General features: G+C 43.1%; 1 protein-coding gene across 2 annotated transcripts in view; it reads left to right on the forward strand.

Annotated features, from left to right (window-relative positions):
• The window catches only part of serinc5 (serine incorporator 5), a 102,486-nt gene that overhangs the window by 41,965 nt on the left and 34,196 nt on the right, over positions 1–26,325 (forward strand). For both annotated transcript variants that reach the window (XM_070879740.1, XM_070879739.1), the window contains exons 2-5: positions 11,889–12,056; positions 14,073–14,251; positions 14,364–14,446; positions 22,054–22,147. In XM_070879740.1, coding sequence (XP_070735841.1) covers positions 11,889–12,056; positions 14,073–14,251; positions 14,364–14,446; positions 22,054–22,147 — 524 coding nt within the window. The remainder of the gene's footprint in view (positions 1–11,888; positions 12,057–14,072; positions 14,252–14,363; positions 14,447–22,053; positions 22,148–26,325) is intronic.

Here is a 26,325-nt window from a genome sequence, read left to right on the forward strand (position 1 = left end):
ATGGCCGCACCTGTGGGAACAATAGGGTGCGTGGATGAGTTCCATTGTGACTGAGAGACTTTCGGAGCATATGTGGAGCGGCTAGAAATATTTTTCACTGAATAGTATCATCGGAGCCACCGATGATGAAAACCGCGTTTTAGAAAGAAAACGGGCTATTTTCTTGACTGAAGCAGGCCGCAAGGTGCATGAATCCCTGAAAAATGTGCTTGTTCCCAACAAGCCAAGGGACATGCCTCTGACGGAGATTCTAACCAAGTTGGAGCAGCACTACAATCCTGAGCCCCTGGGAATTGCTGAAAGTTATCTTTTTGGAACACAGAATCAATTCATTGATGAGGGTATCAGTGAGTACATTGTAGCTTTAAAAAAAGCTATTCATTCACTGTCATTTCGGAAACTTTTAGGACCAAGCATTGCGTGACCGCTTTGTTTGTGGGTTGAAAAATGAACAAATCAGAAGGAAAATGTTGGCAACCCCTAACTTGACTTTTTATTTAGCTTGTCAGACAGCTATGTTGATGGATATGGCCGACCAATACCCCCGAGAATTTCACGCCTTTTCCAGTCGACGGAAAACCGAGGTGAATCGCCTACAGGCTAAAAGTAAAAGTCAGTTGGGCCCTGAGGCCTCAGCAACTGGCCATGGTAACAGTGCGTTGAAGTTGTGCTATCAGTGCCTCGGACAACACATTGCTCAAAGCTATCCATCTGTGAAGGCAGAATGTTTCTGCTGCAAGGAAACTGGGCACCTTGCGTGCCGACTGAAGAGTAAACCGACCTTCAATGCTAGAAGTAGAAAGCGGCAAACACTACATCGCATTGAAGAGAAGCAACAGGACGAGCAGGTTTTGGAGAAACATGTCATCAGGAGCACTAAGGTATCTAACAGCGATTCGCGAAATATCGTCATCCAAGTAGACATTGCAGGAACCAGGATACCGTTAGAAATCGACACTGGTGCATCTATGAGTTTAGTACCCGAAATCGCTATATCTCAACAAGTTGAGTGATTTTTCGATGGAGAAATCAAAGATAGAGCTGCGAGGCTACTCAGGAGGGCAAATCTCTGATGTAGGACGTATCACCGTACCGGTGAAATACAAGAATCCTTTTCGAAGCTTGGCTTTCATAGTAATGGCAGGAGACAAGCCTGCCATGATAGGTAGAGATTGGTTGGGATCACTGACGCTGGATTAGAATGAGATTTTTCGTATGGAAAGGAAATTTGCATCGAAAGCTTGACGTCATCAAGCAATATCCAAAGGTATTCCGCAAAACAGGCAGTTCGATCCAAGACTTCAAGGCAAGTGTCAGAGTGCAGAAGGACGCAAGACCACAATGCGCATGCGCTGAAAACCGGCTTTTCCGATTTGTCAAGCTGGAGCTTGACAGATCCTCCGTATCTCGGGAGCGAGGATATTTGCAGGGCAAGATTGCGGTATTTACCCATATCTTGCCCAGCAAATGTCCTCAAAATTCTTGCGCCTGATTTTACAGGCGTAAGTGTTTAAAAACATACAAAAATATAAAAAATTATATTTAATAAAAACACATTTTATTTTTTAAAAACCCTGCCCACTACGTTACATTTACTTTTAACCATAATTAAAACAACTTTTTAAAAACACGGAATTTTTTTTTCGATAAGATATTTATTAACTTTAATTTTAATTATGTGAGGTCTGTTTTTTATTTTTTATGTGTTTGGGTTTATTTTCTCATTAATAGCAATGAGAACTCATAGATACGGAGTTCTCATTGCTATTAATGGGAAAGTTGTGGAATACAGTACCTGATTGGCTGAACAGTCACATGTGACTGCACCTTCTGCGTGGGAATCTGGAGGACGGGAGCGCGCTTCGCAGCGCAGGAAGAGACGGCCTCCCCAACGGAATTCCATGCTCCTCCCGGACCACGAGGTACTTTTGTAGAAATATTTCAGGTCGGAGGCAATTGCCCGCGGGAAGCCTCCGACTGCAATTTCAGCCCCATTATTTCTTAAGGTAGATCTAAGTCATTGGGCTATACCCATTGTTGTACTGAAGTCAGATGGTAAGGCAAGATTGTGTGGTGATAAAGTAACCGTAAACCAAGTTCTAGAGAGTAATCTCCCCAATACATTGCCAAATGTGGAAGATTTGTTCACAGCACTGACACATGGTCCGATCTTCTCAAAGTTGGATCTCACAAATGCTTACTTACAAATTGAGCTAGATGAGGAATCCAAGTCATGCTTGACTATAAATACTCATCTATGCCAATATCAGTTAAATAGGCTACCATTTGGAGTGTCTTCTGCCCCCGCCATATTCCAAGGGGTGATGAACCAGATTCTGCAAGGTATTGAAGGGGTAATATGTGATTCAGATGACATAATCATTTCAGCGCCAAACAGGCAAATCCATAATAACGTATTGAATGAAGTGCTCAAACGGCTAGAGAAGCACAGAGTACGAGTGACTGCTCACGAGTATGAGTTATTTCAAAACTCAGTGGAGTACTATGGGCACAGAGTAGAAAAAGATGGGTTTACATTCCAACCAAGGGAAAGCTGGATGCAATCAGAAATGTACCCACTCCTAAGAATGTCACTGAACTTCGATCATTTGTTGGTCTTTTGAACTATTATGGGAAGCTCCTACTAAATTTGGCTACAGTGTTACATCCATTGAATGAGCTGTTGACAAAACCGGTCCATTGGAAGTGGTATCAAATCTGGCAGCAAGTTTATGGTCTACAGGGCTGTAGTGATACCCGCCCTCCTGTATGGTTCAGAGACGAGAACCATATACAGTAGATACCTCAAATCGCTGGAGAAATACCACCAACGATGTCTCCGCAAGATCCTGCAAATCCCCTGGGAGGATAGACACACCAACGTCGGTGTTCTCGATCAGGCCAACATCCCCAGCATCGAAGCACTGACCACACTCGACCAGCTCCGTTGGGTGGGCTGCATTGTCCGCATGCCCGACACAAGACTCCCAAAGCAAGTGCTCTACTCGGAACTCCTGCATGGCAAGTGAGCCCCAGGTGGGCAGAGGAAACATTTCAAGGAAACCCTCAAAAGGCTCCTTGATAAAGTGCAATATCTCCACCGACACCTGGGTGTCCCTGGCCAAAGACCGCCCTAAGTGGAGGAACAACATCCAGGAGGGCGCTGAGCACCTCGCGTCTCCTCGACAAGAGCATGCAGAAAACAAGTGCCGGCAGCGGAAGGAGCGTGCGGCAAACCAGACTCCCTACCCACCCTTTCCTCCAACGACTGTCCCACCTGCGACAGAGACTATAATGCCCATAATGGACTGCTCGGTCACCTGAGAACTCACTTTTGGAGTGGAAGCAAGTCTTCCTCGATTTTGAGGCACTGCCTATGAGATGATGAGGATTGGAAGTGGTCAGAAACATAGAAACATAGAAACATAGAAAATAGGTGCAGGAGCAGACCATTCAGCCCTTCTAGCCTGCATCGCCATTCAATGAGTTCATGGCTGAACATGAAACTTCAGTACCCCCTTCCTGCTTTCTCGCCATAACCCTTGATCCCCCAAGTAGTAAGGACTTCATCTAACTCCCTTTTGAATATATTTAGTGAATTGGCCTCAACTACTTTCTGTGGTAGAGAATTCCACAGGTTCACTACTCTCTGGGTGAAGAAGTTTCTCCTCATCTTGGTCCTAAATGGCTTACCCCTTATCCTCAGACTGTGACCCCTGGTTCTGGACTTCCCCAACATTGGGAACATTCTTCCTGCATCTAACCTGTCTAAACCCGTCAGAATTTTAAACGTTTCTATGAGGTCCCCTCTCATTCTTCTGAACTCCAGTGAATACAAGCCCAGTTGATCCAGTCTTTCTTGATAGGTCAGTCCCGCCATCCCGGGAATCAGTCTGGTGAATCTTTGCTGCACTCCCTCAATAGCAAGAATGTCCTTCCTCAAGTTAGGAGACTAAAACTGTGCACAATACTCCAGGTGTGGCCTCAACAGGGGAATAAAACATATCCACTGGCCATTCAAACCACACTAAGTTGTGGGACCTTGCTGTGTGCAAAATGAGTGCCAACATAACGACAAACATTCTGCATCAAAATAAGGAGAGGTGACTATCGAGCCATAGAAGTTTGCTGTCCAGAACAGGCCCATTGTGTCAGTGGCAGCTCTGCTAGCTGAATCCAATCCTGGTGCACTGCCTTCTCCCCATTGCCCTGATAAAACAGTGAAAGTTAGAATTCTTCTTGTCTGTATTTTGATGAAGTTTCTATAATAAGCAGAGATTTATTTTTCCATTTGTCACTTCTGGGTGTGTCCCCAGAACCCTGACTCTGAATCGCCACTTTTCCTTGAAGAAATGCTTACACTTTTAAGGCTGTCTTGGATCTGGTAATGTGTAATGAGACAGGATTAATAAATGATCTCATAGTAAAGGATCCTCTAGGAAAGAGTGGCCTTGGCATGGTTGAATTTCAAATTCAGTTGGAGGATGAGAAAGTTGGATCTCAAACCAGTGTCCTGATCTTAAATAAAGGCGATTACAAAGGTATGAAGGCAGAGTTGGCTAAAGTGGACTGGGAAAATAGATTAACGTGTAAGATGGTTGATTAACAGTGGCAGACATTTAAGGAGATATTTCATAACTCTCAATAAAAAAATATTCCAGTGAGAAGGAAAGACTTGAGAAGGGAGAGAACCATCCGTGGTTAACTAAGGAAGTAAAGGATGGTATCAAATCGAAAAAAATGGCACACAAACATACCATGATTAGTGGGAGGCCAGAGGATTGGGAAATATTTTTAAAATCAGCAAAGGATAACTAAAACAATTATAAAGAGAGGGAAGATAGAATATGAGAGTAAACTAGTAAGAAATATAAAAACGGATAGTGAGAGCTTCTACAGGTATATAAAAAGGAAGAGAGTAGCTAAAGTAAACGTTGGTCCCGTAGAGGATGAGATTGGGAAATTAATAATGGGGAACAGGGAAATGGTGGCGACTTTGAACAAATATTTTGTATCGGTCTTCACGGTAGCAGACACTAAAAACATCCCAATAATGGATAATCAAGGGTCTACAGGGAAGGAGGAATTTAAAACAATCACTATCACTAAAGAAAAAGTACTCAGTAAAATAATGGGACTAAAGGTGGACAAGTATCCTGGACCTGATGGCCTGCATCCTATGGTCTTAAAAGAAGTGGCTGCAGAGATAGTGAATGCCTTGGTTGTAATCTACCAAAATTCCCTGGATTCTGGAGAGGTCCCAGCAGATTGGAAAACCGTAAATGTAATGCCCCTATTTTTTTTTTAAAGGAGGAAGACAGAAAGCAGGAAACTATAGACCAGTTAGCCTAACATCTGCATTGGTAAAATATTGGAATCCATTATTAAGGAAGCAGTAGCAGGACATTTGGAAAAGCATAATACAGTCAAGCAGAGTCAGCATGGTTTCATGAAAGGGAAATCATGTTTGACAAAATTGCCAGAGTTCTTTGAGGATATAACGAGCAGGGTGGATAAGGGGGAACCAGTGGATATGGTGTATTTGGATTTCCAGAAGGCATTCGATAAGGTGCCGCATAAAAGGTTACCGCAGAAGATAAGAGCTCACCGGGTAATATATTAGCATGGTTAGTAGATTGGTTAACTAACAGAAAACAGAGAGTAGTGATAAATGGGTCATTTTCTGGTTAGCAAATAGTAACTAGTGGGGTGCTACAGGGATCAGTGCTGGGGCCTGAACTATTTACAATCTATATTAATAATTTGGATAAAGGGACCGAGTGTAATGTAACCAAGTTTGCTGATGGTACAAAGATGGGTGAGGAAGCAGGTTGTGAGGAGGACACAAAAAATCTGCAAAGGAATATCGACAGGCTAAGTTAGTTGAGCAAACATTTGGCAGATGGAGTATAATGTGTGAAAGTGTGAGGTTATCCATTTTGGGAGGAAAAATAAAGCAAATTATTATTTAAATGAGAAACTACAAAATGCTGCAGTACAGCGGGATCTCTGGGTCCTTGTGCATGAAACAAAAAGTTAGTATGCAGGTACAGCAAATAATCAGGAAGACAAATAGAATGTTGGCCTTTTATTGCAAAGGTGATTGCAAGGATAAAAGTAGGGAAGTCCTGGTACAACTGTACAGGGTATTGGAGAGGCCACACCTAGATTATTGCATACAGTTTTGGTCGCCTTATTTAAGGAAGGATATACTTGCATTGGAGGCAGTTCAGAGAAAGTTCACTAGGTTGATTCCGGAGATGAGTGGGTTGACTTATGAAGTGGAATTTTCTGCCCCAGAGAGCTGTGGAGGCTGAGTCATTGAACATATTTATCATCATCATCATCCTAGGCAGTCCCTTGGAATCGAGGAAGACTTGCTTCCACTCCTGAAGTGAGTTCTTTGGTGGCTGAACAGTCCAGTTCTTTGGTGGCTGAACAGTCCAATACGAGAGCCACAGACTCTGTCACAGGTGGGACAGATAGTCGTTGAGGGAAGGGGTGGGTGGGACTGGTTTGCCGCATGCTCTTTCCGCTGTCTGCGCTTGATTTCTGCATGCTCTCTGCGTTGAGACTCGAGGTGCTTTCTCCACTTAGGGCGGTCTTTGGTCAGGGACTCCCAGATGTCAGTGGGGATGTCGCACTTTATCAGGGAGGCTTTGAGGGTGTCCTTGTAATGTTTCCACTGCCCACCTTTGGCTCGTTTGCCATGAAGCTCCGCGTAGAGCACTTGCTTTGGGAGTCTCGAGTCTGGCATGCGAACTATGTGGCCTGCCCAGCGGAGCTGATCGAGTGTGGTCAGTGCTTCAATGCTGGGGATGTTAGCCTGGACGAGGACACTGATGTTGGTGCGCCTGTCCTCCCAGGGGATTTGTAGAATATTGCGGAGACATCGTTGGTGATATTTCTCCAGCGACTTGAGGTGTCTACTGTACTGTACACTACTGAACATATTTAAGGCAGAAATAGACAGATTTTTGAGCGATAAAGGAGTGAAGGGTTGTGGGGAGCGGGCAGGGAAGCGGAGCTGAGCCCAAGATCAGATCAGCATGATCTTATTAAATGGCAGAGCAGGCTCGAGGGGTCAAATGACCTACTCCTGCTCCAAATTCTCATGTTCTTATGCTTCACACGGTTGTCCCAAAGTGCTTTCGTATAATTACTTGTTTTGAGGTAGAATGTTTGTTATAAGAACATAACATAAGAAATAGGAACAGGAGTAGGCCATACGGCCCCTCGAGCCTGCTCTGCCATTCGATAAAATCATGGCTGATCTGATAATGGACTCAGCTCCACTTACCTGCCCGCTCTCCATAACCCCTTATCCCCTTTATCGTTTAAGAAACTGTTTATTTCTGTCTTAAATGTATTCAATGTCCCAGCTTCCACAGCTCTCGGAGGCAGCGAATTCCACAGATTTACAACCCTCAGAAGAACTTTCTCCTCCTCACAGTTTTAAATGGACGGCCGCTTATTCTAAGATCATGCCCTCTAGTTCTAGTCTCCCCCATCAATGGAAACATCCTCTCTGCATCCACCTTGTCAAGCCCCCTCATAAACTTATACGTTTTGATAAAATCACACCTCATTCTTCTGAATTGCAATAAGTAGAGTCCCAACCTACTCAACCTTTCCTCATAAGTCAATCCCCTCATCTCCGGAATCAACCTAGTGAACCTTCCCTGAATTGCCTCCAAAGCAAGCATGTCCTTTCGTAAATATGGAAACTAAAACTGCACACAGTGTTCCAGGTGTGGCCTCGCCAATACCCTGTATAACTGTAGCAAGACTTCCCTGCTTTTATACTCCATCCCCTTTGCAATAAAGGCCAAGATTCCACTAGCTTTCCTGATCACTTGCTGTACCTACATACTATCCTTTGTGTTTCATGCACAAATACCCCCAGGTCCAGCTGTGCTGCAGCACTTTGCAATCTTTCTCCATTTAAATAATAACTTGCTCTTTGATTTTTTTTCTGCCAAAGTGCATCACCTCACACTTTCCAACATTATACTCCATCTGCCAAATTTTTGCCCACTCACTAAGCCTGTCTATGTCCTTTTCCAGATTTTTTGTGTCCTCCTCACACATTGTTTTTCTCCCTATCTTTGTATCATTAGCAAACTTGGCTACATTACACTCCGTCCCTTCTTCTAAGTCGTTAATATAGATTGTAAATAGTTGGGGTCCCAGCACTGAATCCTGCGGCACGCCAGTAGTTACTGGTTGCCAACCAGAAAATGAACCATTTATCCCGACTCTCTGTTTACTGTTAGTTAGCCAATCCTCAATTATCCTCAGTCATCATATTGCCCCCAACCCCCTGAACTTTTATCTTGTGCAGTAACCTTTTATGTAGCACCTTGTCAAATGCCTTCTGGAAGTCCAAATACACCACATCCACTGGTTCTCCTTTATCCACCCTGTTCCTTACATCCTCAAAGAATTCCAGCAAATTTGTCAAACATGACTTCCCCTTCATAAATCCATGCTGACTCCACCTGACCGTATTATGCTTTTCCAAATGTCCTGCTACTGCTTCTTTAATAATGGACTCCAACATTTTCCCAACCACAGATGTTAGGCTAACTGGTCTATAGTTTCCTGCTTGTTGTCTGCCTCCTTTTTTAAATAGGGGCGTTACATTTGCAGTTTTCCAATCTGCTGGGACCTCCCCAGAATCCAGAGAATTTTGGAAAATTACAACCAATGCATCCATAATCCCTGCCACTACTTCTCTTAAGACCCTAGGATGCAAGCCATCAGGTCCAGGGGATTTATCTGCCTTTAGTCCCATTATCTTACTGACTACTACCTCCTTAGTGTTTGTGTTAAGTTCCTCCCCCTCTATAGCCCCTTGATTATCTACTGTTGGGATATTGTTAGATTACTCTACTGTAAAGACATACAAAATATTTGTTCAGAATCTGTAGCCCTTATTTTGCTGCACTCAATTTGCACACAGCAAGATCCCACAAGTTAATGAGTTTTGAATAGCCAGTGGATATGTTTTATTCCCCTGATGTTGGACTGAGGGAGAAATGTTGATCAGGAGACAGAACTCTCAGTCACAGACAATTGTGCAGCCCAGACAACCCGAGTTTAAAAACTCCGAATACAGTGTCACAGACGGTAATGCTTTTCCTTTTTACTTGACAATCTAATATCACTGTTCACAATTTCTCATAACATTGGGGAATCGGCCTGTAAGTGTCTTTTCATGCCACAATGTACTGTACCAACTTTGGGCTAGAATAAGGGGGCTCAGATTCACACTAGTAGAGGCAAATTAGGGACTGATGCCAGGACTTTCGTCTTCATACAACACACGATCAATAGATGATATTTTCTTCAGGATAATGTAATAGAGGCAAAATCCTTGAAATTGTTTAAGAATGAGCTAGGTGTTGTGATTGGCGGTTGATAGGCATGGATGAGCTGAAATAGGCTGAATGGTTATCTCATTCGCATTGTAGTTTTTAACTACATAGCGGCTTTTTGCCGCTTTGCTAATTATAGCAATTCAACTCTTTGCAGGATTTATATTTAATTCAAACTAGGAGACTCTTGTTCAGATTATAACAAATGCTTTTAATACAGGTATATTGAGTAAAAGCAACTGAGATTTATCAAGTAAATTATGTTCTGTTACAAAAAGTAATACTTAACAAATTATAGTCACAGCCTGAATCTCAATAGCGTCCTCTCGAGTTGACCGTGGAGCTGACTCCTTATCTCCTGTTGTCTTGATTCACATTGCCTTCCTGATGGAAGAGCTGTTACTTTATACCCTTTTCCTCCCATTGAAATGCTGTGAAAATCTGCAGCTGTTTCAGCCTTACAATAATGTTATCTCTATCTTCCCTCCCTCTCTGTGGCAAGAATCACTTCTCTGAGAACAATTATACAGACTATGTCACACAGAATTATACTCAGCTTGGCTTTACAAAATTATGATAAGTAATGGTACATGCTGCATACCTTTATCTTATTGATTAATAATTTTGGCCTTGATCATTCTAGTTCTAAATGAAGCTGTATCAGCAGTAACATAATAATGGCTCAATTTACCATAATGCTTTGTTTCTCAGCCTTTGGCCATTTTCTATCAATTATAAGCGAGTTTTACATCCAATCAATGCACATAAAGGAAGTTACAAACATAAAGGTTATTCATTAATTAAAGACATGTAAAATAAGCTTCTTAATTCTAACTTCTAACATCTGTCAATCGGCGATATTGGAAAGCAGCTAATGTAACGCCTCTGTTTAAAAAAAGGGGGCAGACAAAAGGCAGGTAACTATAGGCTGGTTAGTTTAACATCTGTAGTGGGGAAAATGCTTGAAGCTATCATTAAGGAAGAAATAGCGGGAAATCTAGATAGGAATAGTGCAATCAAGCAGACGCAACATGGATTCATGAAGGGGAAATCATGTTTAACTAATTTATACTGGAATTCTTTGAGGATACAACGAGCATGGTGGATAGAGGCGTACTGATGGATGTGGTGTATTTAGATTTCCAAAAGGCATTCGATAAGGTGCCACACAAAAGGTTACTACAGAAGATAAAGGTATGCGGAGTCAGAGGAAATTTATTAGCATGGATCGAGAATTGGCTGGCTAACAGAAAGCAGAGAGTCAGGATAAATGGGTCCTTTTCGGGTTGGAAATCGGTGGTTAGTGGTGTGCCACAGAGATCGGTGCTGGGACCACAACTGTTTACAATATACATAGATGACCTGGAAGAAGGGACAAAGTGTAGTGTAACAAAATTTGCAGATGGCACAAAGATTAGTGGGAAAGCGGGTTGTGTAGAGGACACAGAGAGGCTGCAAAGAGATTTAGATAGGTTAAGCGAATGGGCTAAGGTTTGGCAGATGGAATACAATGTCAGAAAATGTGAGGTCATCCACCTTGGGGGAAAAAAAACAGTAAAAGGGAATATTATTTGAATGGAGAGAAATTACAACATGCTGCGGTGCAGAGGGACCTGGGGGTCCTTGTGCATGAATCCCAAAAGTTTGTAGGTGCAGCAGGTAATCAGGAAGGCGAATGGAATGTTGGCCTTCATTGCGAGATGGATGGAGTACAAAAGCAGGGAGGTCCTGCTGCAACTGTACAGGGTATTGGTGAGGCCGCACCTGGAGTACTGCGTGCAGTTTTGGTCACCTTACTTAAGGAAGGATATACTAGCTTTGGAGGAGGTACAGAGACGATTCACTAGTTCACTAGGCTGATTCTGGAGATGAGGGGGTTACCTTATGATGATAGATTGAGCAGACTGGGTCTTTACTCGTTGGAGTTCAGAAGGATGAGGGTGATCTTATAGAAACATTTAAAATAATGAAAGGGATAGACAAGATTGAGGCAGAGAGGTTGTTTCCACTGGTCGGGGAGACTAGAACTAGGGGGCACAGCCTTAAAATACGGGGGAGCCAATTTAAAACCGAGTTGAGAAGGAATTTCTTCTCCCAGAGGGTTGTGAATCTGTGGAATTCTCTGCCCAAGGAAGCAGTTGAGGCTAGCTCATTGAATGTATTCAAATCACAGATAGATAGATTTTTAACCAATAAGGGAATTAAGGGTTACGGGGAGTGGGCGGGTAAGTGGAGCTGAGTCCACGGCCAGATCAGCCATGATCTTGTTGAATGGCGGAGCAGGCTCGAGGGGCTAGATGGCCTACTCCTGTTCCTAATTCTTATGTTCTTATGTACAGCATCCATCTCGCGAAGTGATTCCAAAATTGGATTGTAGCAACTAGTTCAACCTGGCTAAAGGGCCAACCTCACCAGAGCCGACCTTGTGAAGAACCGATGAATGTTTATAGCTGATGTAACTGGTTTTCAATAAGTTGCTAAAAACTTCTGTTTCCTTTCTACTCTCAGCTGGCCTGTTTCTGCGGCTCCAACGATTGCTCTCTCTGCTGCAGCTGCTGCCCAAATATTAAAACCTCCACGGGGACCCGAGTCATGTATACTCTCTACCACATTCTAGGAACCATTGTCTGCTTTCTCATGATGTCGCCGACTGTAGGTAAAGTGTTGAAGACGCATGTAAGTAACCAATCATGCCATTGCGTCTTTAAGGCCAGCTTGATGTAAGCTTTACGATAAATTGCCATGTGACTGTCTTGACACTTATCCGTACTGTCTGTAACCACATTCAGCTCCAGTAAATCCTGAATTACCAGATAATAGATTTACACTAATTAAAGTTATTGGGACTTTACATACCGACTCAAATCAAAAATATGGAAGTTGTATAATTTAATAATCTTTAAGGAAATTAAGTAGAATCTATAAAATCTAAATTGATGATGCAATATTTGAATAGTTCATCGAAGTCTGATTTATTCCTTCCCTAAATGACATTAGTGAACCAGCTGGGTTTTAATGTCAATCCAGCAGCTTCATGGACACTTTCACTGATACTAGCTTTTTCTAAATGTTCAGGTTTTGTATTAAACTGAATTCATATTCTCAAACTGCCATGGTGGGATTTGAATTTTGGATTATTAGTTCAATCCTCTGGATTATTAGTTCAGTAACGTACCATACCTGTTTTGGATGTTGTTGAACTTAGTTTAACCTTCATTTAGATGCTTGCTGAATTGTGTTTCATTTTAGAAAGTCCTGAATTTGTTTAGCCACTAACCAAATGATGGTTGGGAAGAGAAAGGGAGGGGCGGGGGGCGAGGAGGGGTGGGGTGTGGGGGGGGGGTAGGGGCGGGGTGTGGGGGGGGGGAGGGGCGGGGTGTGGGGGGGGAGGGGGGGTGTGGGGCGGGGAGGGGAGGAGTGTGGGGGGGGGGAGGGGAGGGGCTGGGTGGGGGGGAGGGGAGGGGCGGGGAGGGGAGGAGTGTGGGGCGGCGGGGGGGGAGGGGAGGGGTGTGGGGAGGGGGGGAGGGGCGGGGTGTGGGGGGGGAGGGGCTGGGTGGGGGGGAGGGGAGGGGCGGGGTGTGGGGGGGGAGGGAGGGGTGTGGGGCGGCGGGGGGGGGAGGGGAGGGGTGTGGGGCAGAAGTGGTGAGGGGTGTGGGGCGGAGGCGGTGGGGGGGGTGGGGCGGGAGGGGAGGGGTGTAGGGGAGGGGTGTGGGGCGGGGTAGTAAGGGGTGTGGGGCGGGGGCGGGGGGGGTTGGTGAGGGTGTGCAGAAAAGCATAAAATGACAATAAAATACTAAGTGTTGGGAGTGTTCTGATTTATAATGCTTCATCAGAGAATTGTGGATTTTTATATGAAGGGGAACTTGTATATCTGTTCAGAACCAAAAGGCCTTTATCGTACTCTCTAAGGGTTATCCCGTTCCCAATTTGAAATGTCCATGTATTGGGAATTGATCATTTTGGGATGTTAAAGGATTAAATATTCAGTACGTCCAAAGGTGAAGGTTGCACACAAAGGCTTCGAAGCTCAGCTTGAACCTTCCTCTTCCCTTTTGGATTCTGAAATGGGAAAAGTTGAGAACAGTGCAGGAACTATAAACAAAGAATAACGTGCATTGTACTAATGGATTTGCAAATTGCTGCCCTCTAAGTGAGCGCAATAAAAGTTTTAGAGCTATTTAGCACTTGCTGTTGTTTGTTGTTTCCTCAGTGGGCACTAATTATTTTATTAACCTTTATTATTCAAAAAGGAGTTAGATGAGGTCCTTACTGCTAGGGGGATCAAGGGGTATGGCGAGAAAGCAGGAATGGGGTACTGAAGTTGAATGTTCAGCCATGAACTCATTGAATGGCGGTGCAGGCTAGAAGGGCCGAATGGCCTACTCCTGCACCTATTTTCTATGTTTCTATGTTTCTATGTGAGCAAATATTACAATATTAACACTCCATCAAAATTTGGACCGAGTTGCGTGTTCTTGTCTTTGATTCCCTTATAGCAGCAACTTATTGTTTCTGCATCCTACAGCCACTGGCCAAGATGGTTTGGACAGATCCTTCCACGGACATAGACATAGTGCTCTGTGATGGATCAACATGAGGCAGAATACAAGGTGTAGGTGAAATACAGGAGCAGTTGATCAGCCAATGGTAGAAAACAATGATCTTTTATTATTTTTGCTCTCCTTTTTCCAGGTTCCCTTCTATAGTCAATTTTGTAAAACTATTCAGGCAGGTGCTGGTTGTGAAAGGCTTGTCGGCTACTCCGCTGTTTACAAGGTCTGCTTTGGAATGGCCTTGTTCTTCTTCATTTTATTCCTCCTGATGATCAATGTGAAAACCAGTAAAGCTTGGCGAGCGTACCTCCACAATGGGTCAGTGTCCTTTATGGCCCCTGGGCCTACTTGATGAATGATTGCATTGAAGTTCCATTTTAGAATGAGGCTTTTCTTTATCAGAGTGTTAATGTTTGTATTCTGTGTCTAGGTTCTGGTTTATGAAGCTTGTGGTGTTGGCTGGAATGTGTGCAGGAGCTTTCTTTATACCCGACCAGGACACCTTTCACAAAGGTAAAGCTATTTAACAACAAAACCAGTTGGCGGTTTCATTTTGTCCTTTTGGGGACTTCAGCATTTTTGTGTCGAGGTCTTTCCTAAAGTAACGTAATTTAATGTGTTTCAAGTGTATTTTATTAGTACATCGTGTTAGTCCAGTGGGCTCATTATTATTAAAAGTCCCGTAGAAGACAGATATCAAAAAATGGACTGTAAACTGATAGTTACAGAATTGTTTGTAAAGCAGGCATAAGAAATCATTTACCTTTTTTTTTTACTGAAATCTTAAGGCCTTGCCTAATTAACACCATCCAGAAATCAACGAGGTAATAAAAATCCAAAACCTGTTGCCTCGGCAACTTCGATTACGGACCGACAGATACCAGTAATAATAAGGCCAGTTGTTTCCAGACCAGGCTTCCACAGTTTCTTGTTCTCAACCTTCAGCTGCGAAGGCTACAAGAGCTTTATCTTGAGTTGAACTGCTTTATTTGTCTAATCATATCTATGTTCAGAAGCTGTGGAATGCAACAGGAGGAAGGTCAAACTTTGATGCAACCAAACTGATCCTGCTTAATCTGAATTCCACCAGAAACTACCAAGAAATTGTGCAAAGCTGGTCCAGAGACAGCTTGGTTATTAAATCTGAAGAGGGACTTTAGTGGCATTTATCTGTAATTTGTAACTTGGATAACGGCGTAAGGATTTTTGTTGATGGTTTCTGGTTACCTAGGTGATCGCTTAAGGCTGATTACACCTTTTTCAAACCTTGCCGCAGTAGGTTTTGTTACTGCAGAAGAGGTTGCCTGTAAGAGCAGTGAACTGTTGACTTTTACCGTTTCTCTTTCTTTTGATCTTTTGATTTGTTTTGTTTTACCTTTTTGGCCTTTTTTGAAAAAATAATAATTCTGTAACCAGCAATGTATATACAGTTTGTTTTTTTAAATGCCATTCTTGAACAATAAATTGATGGTCCCTGCTTTGTAATTCTGTTTTATAATGCTTCATCAGGAAATCGTGGGCTTTTTGTAAGAGAAGCTTTACCATCTGTTTAAAACTGAAATCCCCTCTCGGCACTCTGAGGGTTATCCTGTTCCAAATTGGAAGTGTCCCATCTATTGGGAATTCATAGAATTATGTAGAATATGTAGCACAGAAACAAGCCTTCAGCCCAACCAGTCCATTTATGCTCCACTGGAGTCTCCTCCTGTCTTTCCTCATCTAACGCTTTCAGCACAACTCTCTATTCCCTCCTCTCTCATATGCTTATCTAGCCTCCCCTTAAATACATCGACACTATTCGCCTCACCCACTCCCCGTGGTAGCGAGTTCCACATTCTCACTGCTCTGGATGAAGTAGTTTCTTCTGAATTCTCTTTTGATTTCTTGGTGACTATCTTATATTGATGGCCTCTAGTTTGCTCTTCCCCACACGTGGAAACACCCTCTCTGTATCTACTTTATCAAAACCTTTCATAATTTTAAAGATGTCTATTAGGTCACCTCTCAGCCTTCTATTTTTTAATTGAAAAGAGGCCCAACCCCTGTTCATCCTTTCCTGATAGGTATAAGCTTACATTTCTGGTATCATCTTTGTAAATCGTTTTTGCACCCTCTCCAGTGCCTCTATATCTTTTTATATAATATATGGCAACCAGAACTGTACACAGTGCTCCAAGTGTGATCTAACCACGATTCGATACAACTTTAGCATAACTTCTCTACTTTTCAATTCTATCCCTTTAACCCTAGTGCTTGGTTTGCTTTTTTTTTATTACCTTATTAACCTGCCTGGTTTCCCCTCTGAGTCAGAAGGTTGTGGGTTTAAGTCCCACTCCAGAGTCTCGAGCACAATCATCTAGGCTGACACTCCAGTGCAGTGCTGAGGGAGTGCTGCATTGTCAGAGGTTCATTCCTTCAGATGAGACATTAAACCGCAGCTTGTCTGCTCTCTCAGGTGGATGTAAGAGATTCCATGGCACAATTTCGAAGAAGAGCAGGGGAGTTATCCCCTGTGTCCTGGCCAATATTTATCCCTCAACCAATGTCACTTATCTGGTCTAGATCACATTGCTGTTTGTCAGAGCTTGCTGTGTGCAATTTGGCTGTCACATTTCCTACATTACAGCAATGACTACACTCCCCCCAAAAAAAGTATTTTCATTGGCTGTAAAGCACTTTGGGATGTTCTGAGATAGTGAAAAGTGCAATAGAAATAGAGGGGTGTGATCAAGGCCCAGGAGAGGCACGAGTTTGGGGCCAGAAGAAGCATTGGCTCAGGGGCAGCACGGGTCAGCCCACACTGCGATATGTGTGCACACTAGGTCCGTGCAGCAGAGCAGGTCTCTAGTTGTCTTGGTTAATCTTTGCCACTGGACCAAGACCTGGCTCTGTCAAGCCCGTATGGTGGCTGATGTGCAACGGCCACCACATGTTAAAGAAAATCAACGCACAGGCATCTTCCACCCTATACCATGTAGTTCAGGATCTGGAATATTAGGTCCTTCATTGAAACACCTGTGACCCCATCTTTTTTTGGCATGGAATCGAGTCATCCTCGTTTCGAGGGACTGCCTATGATGATGAGAAATGGAAGTCTGTCTTTTAATGATTTGTGTATTCGCACTCGCAGATCCCTTTGCTCCTCTACCCTATTTAGCTGCTTCTTTTCCAAGTAATGTATTACCTCCTTATTTTTCTTACCAAAATGTAATACAGGTTTAGCTTCTGAAATCCAGAGTTCCGAAATTCAATGTTCCGGGCCGATCCGTGGCGGGGTCATCCGGAATCTGGAAAATGTTCTGAAATCTGGACATTTTTTAAAAGCGATTTCCGCTGCAAGTTGGGCCCAGGCAGTGGGAAAGACATCCTCCAAAAATTCCAAAAATTAAAATTCACAAAACCCTTAGAAACTAAATAATTTAAAAATAAAAACTTTTAACTTGCCTTTTTGGCAGGTCTTCAATGCAGGTTTTTCCCGACCGCTGACGCTGCTGAACCTGGAACCACCGATTTCTCCCCCCCCCCCCCCCACTTACCTCGCCTCACCTCGGCCCGGGCGTTTCTGGACTCAGGACGTCGGAAAGACATTCAGAAATCCAGAAATACTCAAAATCTGGAACGGCCTCGGTCCCGAGATTTCTGGATTTCGAACGCTCCAACTGTACCTCACAACTGTGTTGAAATTAATTGCCAATTTTGCAAGTTTATTAATGCCGTCTTGTAATTTGTTGCCAATCTCCTCAGTTTTCTATAGACCATCAAATAGTGGGAAAGATATGGAGGGGCAAATTTGCAGAGAAATTACAAAGAGGTGCAAGAACTATAGAGTAGTAATAATGAGTGACTTCAACTATCCTAATATAGACTGGGATTGTAATAGTGTCAAGGGCAGAGAGAGGGGAAGAATTTCTGAAGTGTGTTCAGGAGAACTTTCTTGATCAGTATGTTTCCGGCCCAATGAGGGAGGAGGCCTTGCTGGATCTGGTTCTGGGATCAAGTGGAGCAAGTGTCAGTAGCTGAAAATTCAGGAAACAGTGATCATAGTATCATAAGGTTTAAATTAGCTGTGGAAAAAGACAAGTAGCAATCTAGAGTAAAAATGTTTAACTGGTGGAAGGCCAATTTCAGTAGGATGAGAACGGATCTGGCCCTCTTAAACTGGAATCAAAGATTGGCAGGCAAAACTAGTGGAACAATGGGCTGCCTAAGAGGAAATAGTTCAGGTACAGTTTAGGTACATTCCCACAAGGGGAAAGGTAGGGCAACTAAAATCAGAGCTCCCTAGATGATGGAACAGACCGAGAATATAGTGAAGCAGAAAAAGAGTGCGTATGACATATGTCAGATTGCAAAATACATCTGAGAATCAGGCTCTATGTAGAAAGGTCAGAGGAAAAATGAAAAAGAAAATAAAGAACCAAGAGAGAGTATGAGAATAGAATGGCAGCCAACATAAAAGGTGATCCAAACGTCTTCTATAGGTATATAAATAGTAAAAGGGTTTTCTTGATATATATTAATGACGTGGGTGTACAGGGCATAATTTCAAAATTTGCAGGTAACACAAAACTTGGAAGTATAGTGAACAGTGAGGAGAGTGTTAGACTTCAGGAAAACATAGGCTGGTGAAATGGACGGACACATAGCAGGTGAAATGTAACACAGAAAAGTGTGAAGTGATGCCTTTTGGTAGAAAGAATGAGGAGAGGACATCTAAACTAAATGATACAATCCTAAAGGGGGTGCATGAACAGAGAGACCTTGGGGTATGTGTGCACAAATCATGGAAGGTGAGAGGGCAGGTTGAGAAAGCAAATAAAAAGGTTTACCAGATCCTGGGCTTCATAACTAGAGGTGTGGAAATTATGATGAACCTGGTTCGGCCCCAACTGGAGTATTGTGTCCAATTCTGGACACTGCACTTTTGGAAGGAAGTGAAGGCCTTGGAGAGGGTGCAGGAAAGATTTACGAGAATGATTCCATGAATGAGGGACTTGAGGTGCATTGACAAACTGGAGAAGCTGGGGTTGTTCTCCTTGGAGCAGAGAAGGTTGAGAGGAGATTTGATAGAGGTGTTCAAAATCATGATGGGTCTGGATAGAGTAGATGGAGATAAACTGTTCCCATTGGCAGAAGGGTCGAGAACCAGAGGACACACATTTAAGGTGATTGGCAAAAGAACCAAACGCGACGTAAGAAAATACTTTACACAGCGAGTGGTTAAGACCTGGAATGGACTGCCCAAAAGGGTGGTGGAGGCAGACTCAATTTTATCTTTCAAAAGGGAGTTGGATAAGAATGTGAAGGGAAAAAAATTGCAGGGCTATGGGGAAAGGACAGGGGAGTGAGACTAGCTGAGCGTCGGCATGGGCTCGAAGGGCCGAATGGCTTGCTTCCATGCTGTAATCATTCTATGATTCTATGTATTGACTATTCCCCCCCCCAAATTTGGTGTCCTAAATCGTTAATATAAATTGTGAACAATGGTGGTCCCAGCACTGTTCCTTGTGGGACCCCACGTTCCAGCTTATGCCACTCTGAATAACTACCCTTTTGCCCCTACTCTCTGCTTTCAGTCTTTCAGCCAGCCATGGTTTGGGGATGGTAAAGGGTTACATATTCAGTCAGGCCAACATTCAGCACAATCAGTTCAAGGCTATGGTTGCAGTGCTGCACAGAATCAAATGCTTCAGAGCACAGCTTGAACCATCCTCCTGTTGTTGGTGTTTTGGAATCAATGTTGGAAAATGTTTTGAGAACAATGCAGGATCTGTAAGCAAAGAATACCGAGCACTGTACTAATGGGTTTGCAAACTGCAGCTCTCTAAGTGAGCAGAATAAAGTTGGTAGAGTTAAAAGACTGACTTCCAAATGCAGCGCCATCACAAAGGTTTCTTCTTATCAGCAGGGTTTTAGGATTGCGCAAGTTTGTGACTATTGAGGGTGTTTTGTTCCGCTGGTCCAAATCCAATTTGCGGTAGATAGACTACCCACTAGCAATGGTGAGAACCTTCTGGAATAATAATGGGGGTAAGGTTTCTGAATGAATAGAAAGTACTTGAAGCAACAAAGGCCCAAGAGCCAGTTGCTTGGGCAGCATCCACAGTTTACAGGAGTGTATTGGTGCTATGCTCTGTATGTCAGCTGTGCTGGTGACTTCACTTCATGGATTTTGAAGAACAGTAAGTGCTTTGTATCTACATTTCCATGTGACCGTCTGCTAAGAAAAAAATACTGAAAACAATGAAAATCTTGTTCTTATCTGTGGATGGCATTTTTTTCGTATAAAAAGTTTGCTACATTTTTTTTCCCACTGAATTTTAACATGTTGTATCTTCTCTGCAGTTCTGAAGTTGCACTTAACTTCACTCACAGGCAGCACACCAGCAAACTTTCCGAAATGCACCCATTTTAAAATTGCTGTAGGTGTTCAAATTCTTTTAAATGGGTGCCTGGAGTGATAGCAACAACAATTACATATTCCTCACCAGAAATAATGGCAAGTTGATCAGATTGGAGGTTAGAGATGAATATTGAACGTCATCTTGTTGCCATTTTCTCCGGTGAGCAATTGCTTTCATGTGTATAGATTGCTAAAAGCTAAACACAAGTGAATTCCAGAAAGAGTTAGCATCCTGAATTTAAGTGTTCATAGCGATTTTTTTTTTTTTGCCTTCCATATATTAAAATGCATTCTTTTATCCTTGGCTGCAAAGTTACGACAATTTATTTCTGTGCATCACAGATCATATTCACGGAAAAAGTCACTGTTTGCTATTTATATTGCTGCAAGTCAATCAAATCAGTCCTGGCTTAAATCCAGATAGCTTTGGGCTGTCTGCAGTCAGAAGATAATTAAAATATTGACAAGGACACGTCTGCCCTCTCAAGTGAATGTAAAAAAAATCCCACAACATTATTCGAAGAAGAGCAGGGTAGTTCAGACCAAAACTTATCTCTCAACCAACAATTCCTCAATCAACACCACGAAGACAGTTTAATTGGTAATTTATCTAATTGCTGTTTGTGGGATCTTGCTGTGTGAAAAGTGGATATCGCTTTTCCCTTCATTACAACAATGACCACACTTCAGAAATAATTAACTGGTTGTGAAGTGCTTTGGGATGTTCTCGGGTTGTGAAAAGCTCTATATAAATGCAAGTTCTCTCTTATATTATTTTGTATGCATTTTACTCACTGCAAAAGAAATTTGTTTTGTGCTGATCTGCACCACAAGAGGTTTTAAGGTTCCATTGCTTCCACTAATGTATCCAAACTTATTATAAATCATTATAGTACATCTGACCAAGTAAAGGACAGTATTTTATAAAAGTTAAAAATAGTCTCAACACACTGATCCTATATAGGCAGCAATCAGTTTCTATTGCAATTCTTTGGCCGGCCAATAACACTTTGCATTTATATAGCACCTTTTTAATATAGTAAAAAGTCCCAAGGCGCTTCACAGGAGCGTCGTCAAACAAAATTTGACATCGAGCCACATAGGACAGGCGACTAAAAGCTTGGTCAAAGACATAGATTTTAAGGATGGAGAGATAGAGAGGCGGAGAGGTTTAGGGAGGGAATTCGAGAGCTTGGGGACCAGAAAGCTGAAGGCACGGTTCCCAATAGTGGAGTGATTAAAATCGAGAATGGCCAAGAGGCCAGAATTGGTGGAGCACAGACATCTCGAGGGTTATAGGGCTGGAGAAGGTTATGGAGATAGAAAAGAAAGAGTTGCATTTATATAGCGCAGTTCATGATCATAGGACAACCCAAGTGCTTTACAGCCAATGAAATACTTACAAAATGTGGTCACTGTTGTAATGTAGGAAAGGCGGCAGCCAATTTGCGCACAGCAAGCTTGCCGTGATCCGCTTGCACTCCCAGCAACTTCCAGGCAAAAATGTTTTAAACTTAAACGTGCTTGAACAAGTTGTGCAGACACCGTTAAATGCCCTGCTACAGCAAAATCTGGGCCACTGTATTTTAACTTCTCTGTTAAACCAAACAGATTAGTGAAGAAACGAATGCTATACTTCTAACCCCCAAACTGCAGCATCTAGCCAATGTTGGCTAGTCATGCATTCTAATGGTTTGTTTTGCTTTGTTGCGCACAGCATGGTTGTACATTGGTGCTGCTGGAGCCTTCCTCTTCATCCTGATTCAGCTCATACTGCTGGTGGAGTTTGCACACAAATGGAACAAAACTTGGTGAGTTGCCTCTTTTACAATGTAGTAGTGTGCCCATTGAGGTTTGCATAGGCCCTGACACCATGTTTTGGAAAGGTGACCAATTGGTTTGTTGTTGTACAGCATATTTTATACATTTATGTTTTTGTTCACACTAGATTGTTCCGAGAGAGTACGAAAACCTTTTTCTTTCCTCAACCTGATGTTTCCTATTATAATATCACGCGGTTTGTTTCCGAGACTGGGGTCCATTCCTGGTTACAGAGAATTGTGGTGCTGTTGGCTAATGTCTTGAGGCTCTTTTTCATGGGACTTTGTGCTCCGCTTTGAATGCTGCTGTTAACATTCTTGTTGCCATAATGATCCAGAGTGTAAAGAAGAACTGAGTGCACAATCTTAACATTCTCAAAACAGTACAGTGAAAACACAAGATAGTTTCAATTTTGGTGCGCAAGTAGCTTTCTATCAACTCGACAAGAATGAAGCATACTAACATAGAAACATAGAAACATAGAAAATAGGTGCAGGAGCAGGCCATTCAGCCCTTCTAGCCTGCACCGCCATTCAATGAGTTCATGGCTGAACATGAAACTTCAGTACCCCCTTCCTGCTTTCTCGCCATAACCCTTGATCCCCCGAGTAGTAAGGACTTCATCTAACTCCCTTTTGAATATATTTAGTGAATTGGCCTCAACTACTTTCTGTGGTAGAGAATTCCACAGGTTCACCACTCTCTGGGTGAAGAAGTTTCTCCTCATCTCGGTCCTAAATGGCTTACCCCTTATCCTCAGACTGTGACCCCTGGTTCTGGACCTCCCCAACATTGGGAACATTCTTTCTGCATCTAACCTGTCTAAACCCGTCAGAATTTTAAACGTTTCTATGAGGTCCCCTCTCATTCTTCTGAACTCCAGTGAATACAAGCCCAATTGATCCAATCTTTCTTGATAGGTCAGTCCCGCCATCCCGGGAATCAGTCTGGTGAACCTTCGCTGCACTCCCTCAATAGCAAGAATGTCCTTCCTCAAGTTAGGAGACCAAAACTGTACACAATACTCCAGGTGTGGCCTCACCAAGGCCCTGTACAACTGTAGCAACACCTCCCTGCCCCTGTATTCAAATCCCCTCGCTATGAAGGCCAACATGCCATTTGCTTTCTTAACCGCCTGCTGTACCTGCATGCCAACCTTCAATGACTGATGTACCATGACACCCAGGTCTCGTTGCACCTTCCCTTTTCCTAATCTGTCACCATTCAGATAATAGTCTGTCTCTCTGTTTTTACCACCAAAGTGGATAACCTCACATTTATCCACATTATACTTCATCTGCCATGCATTTGCCCACTCACCTAACCTATCCAAGTCACTCTGCAGCCTAATAGCATCCTCCTCGCAGCTCACACTGCCACCCAACTTAGTATCATCCGCAAATTTGGAGATACTGCATTTAATCCCCTCGTCTAAATCATTAATGTACAATGTAAACAGCTGGGGCCCCAGCACAGAACCTTGCGGCACTCCACTAGTCACTGCCTGCCATTCTGAAAAGTACCCGTTTACTCCTACTCTTTGCTTCCTGTCTGACAACCAGTTCTCAATCCACGTCAGCACACTACCCCCAATCCCATGTGCTTTAACTTTGCACATTAATCTCTTGTGTGGGACCTTGTCGAAAGCCTTCTGAAAGTCCAAATATACCACATCAACTGGTTCTCCTTTGTCCACTTTACTGGAAACATCCTCAAAAAATTCCAGAAGATTTGTCAAGCATGATTTCCCTTTCACAAATCCATGCTGACTTGGACCTATCATGTCACCATTTTCCAGATGCACTGCTATGACATCCTTAATAATTGATTCCATCATTTTACCCACTACTGAGGTCAGGCTGACCGGTCTATAATTCCCTGTTTTCTCTCTCCCTCCTTTTTTAAAAAGTGGGGTTACATTGGCTACCCTCCACTCCATAGGAACTGATCCAGAGTCAATGGAATGTTGGAAAATGACTGTCAATGCATCCGCTATTTCCAAGGCCACCTCCTTAAGTACTCTAGGATGCAGGCCATCAGGCCCTGGGGATTTATCGGCCTTCAATCCCATCAATTTCCCCAACACAATTTCCCGACTAATAAAGATTTCCCTCAGTTCCTCTTCCTTACTAGACCCTCTGACCCCTTTTATATCCGGAAGGTTGTTTGTATCCTCCTTAGTGAATACCGAACCAAAGTACTTGTTCAATTGATCCGCCATTTCTTTGTTCCCCGTTATGACTTCCCCTGATTCTGACTGCAGGGGACCTACGTTTGTCTTCACCAACCTTTTTCTCTTTACATACCTATAGAAACTTTTGCAATCCGCCTTAATGTTCCCTGCAAGCTTCTTCTCGTACTCCATTTTCCCTGTCCTAATCAAACCCTTTGTCCTCCTCTGCTGAGTTCTAAATTTCTCCCAGTCCCCAGGTTCGCTGCTATTTCTGGCCAATTTGTATGCCACTTCCTTGGCTTTAATACTATCCCTGATTTCCCTAGATAGCCACGGTTGAGCCACCTTCCCCTTTTTATTTTTACGCCAGACAGGAATGTACAATTGTTGTACTTCATCCATGCGGTCTCTAAATGTCTGCCATTGCCCATCCACAGTCAACCCCCTAAGTATCATTCGCCAATCTATCCTAGCCAATTCACGCCTCATACCTTCAAAGTTACCCTTCTTTAAGTTCTGGACCATGGTCTCTGAAATTACTGTTTCATTCTCCATCCTAATGCAGAATTCCACCATATTATGGTCACTCTTCCCCAAGGGGCCTCGCACAATGAGATTGCTAATTAATCCTCTCTCATTACACAACACCCAGTCTAAGATGGCCTCCCCCCTAGTTGGTTCCTCAACATATTGGTCTAGAAAACCATCCCTTATGCACTCCAGGAAATCCTCCTCCACCGTATTGCTTCCAGTTTGGCTAGCCCAATCTATGTGCATATTAAAGTCACCCATTATAACTGCTACACCTTTATTGCATGCACCCCTAATTTCCTGTTTGATGCCCTCCCCAACATCCCTACTACTGTTTGGAGGTCTGTACACAACTCCTACTAACGTTTTTTGCCCTTTGGTGTTCTGCAGCTCTACCCATATAGATTCCACATCATCCAAGCTAATGTCTTTCCTAACTATTGCATTAATCTCCTCTTTAACCAGCAATGCTACCCCACCTCCTTTTCCTTTTATTCTATCCTTCCTGAATGTTGAATACCCCTGAATGTTGAGTTCCCAGCCCTGATCATCCTGGAGCCACGTCTCCGTAATCCCAATCACATCATATTTGTTAACATCTATTTGCACAATTAATTCATCCACCTTATTGCGGATACTCCTTGCATTAAGACACAAAGCCTTCAGGCTTGTTTTATTAACACCCTTTGTCCTTTTAGAATTTTGCTGTACAGTGGCCCTTTTTGTTCTTTGCCTTGGGTTTCTCTGCCCTACACTTTTCCTCATCTCCTTTCTGTCTTTTGCTTTTGGCTCCTTTTTGTTTCCCTCTGTCTCCCTGCATTGGTTCCCATCCCCCTGCCATATTAGTTGGCCACATTGAAAATAAAACTTTCTGCATGTTATGGATATTTTGTGTTGAAGAAAGGGATGAATGATGGGGCATGTAGTTTTTCCCACTGCTGGTGAAGGCTTAATCAAGTAATTAAATTAGATTAATTCTACACTCCACTGTTCTTTGTGTTTGGATTATATTATGCCTAAAATTACCATGTGCTTCCTTAAAAAGTTTATACGCCTGCACCCCAAGCATCTCGATAGGAGAGAGCAAACTATCAAAGGAGGGGATTTCAGGCAAAGATATTGATGCCCCTTCCAATCAACAGGAAGACTGATTAGGAAGGATTCCTTTTTTCTTCACACATCTTGGACCAACTAATCATAAGAACATAAGAAATAGGAGCTGGAGTAGGCCATTTGGCCCTTCGAGTCTGCTCCACCCTTCAACAAGATCATGGCTGATCATCTACCTCAACTCCACCTTCCCACACTATCCCATATCCCTTCCTCCAAATTTATCGACCTCTATCTTGAATACACTCAACGACTGAGTATCCACAGCTCTCCGGGGTATAGAACTCTAAAGATTCATAACCCTTTGGGCCATAATTTGTGCTCCCTACGGGTGCATCCCAGGTGCGCACACGC

The sequence above is a fragment of the Pristiophorus japonicus genome, chromosome 1, assembly GCF_044704955.1.
Source record: "Pristiophorus japonicus isolate sPriJap1 chromosome 1, sPriJap1.hap1, whole genome shotgun sequence".
Classification (NCBI taxonomy): domain Eukaryota; kingdom Metazoa; phylum Chordata; class Chondrichthyes; family Pristiophoridae; genus Pristiophorus; species Pristiophorus japonicus.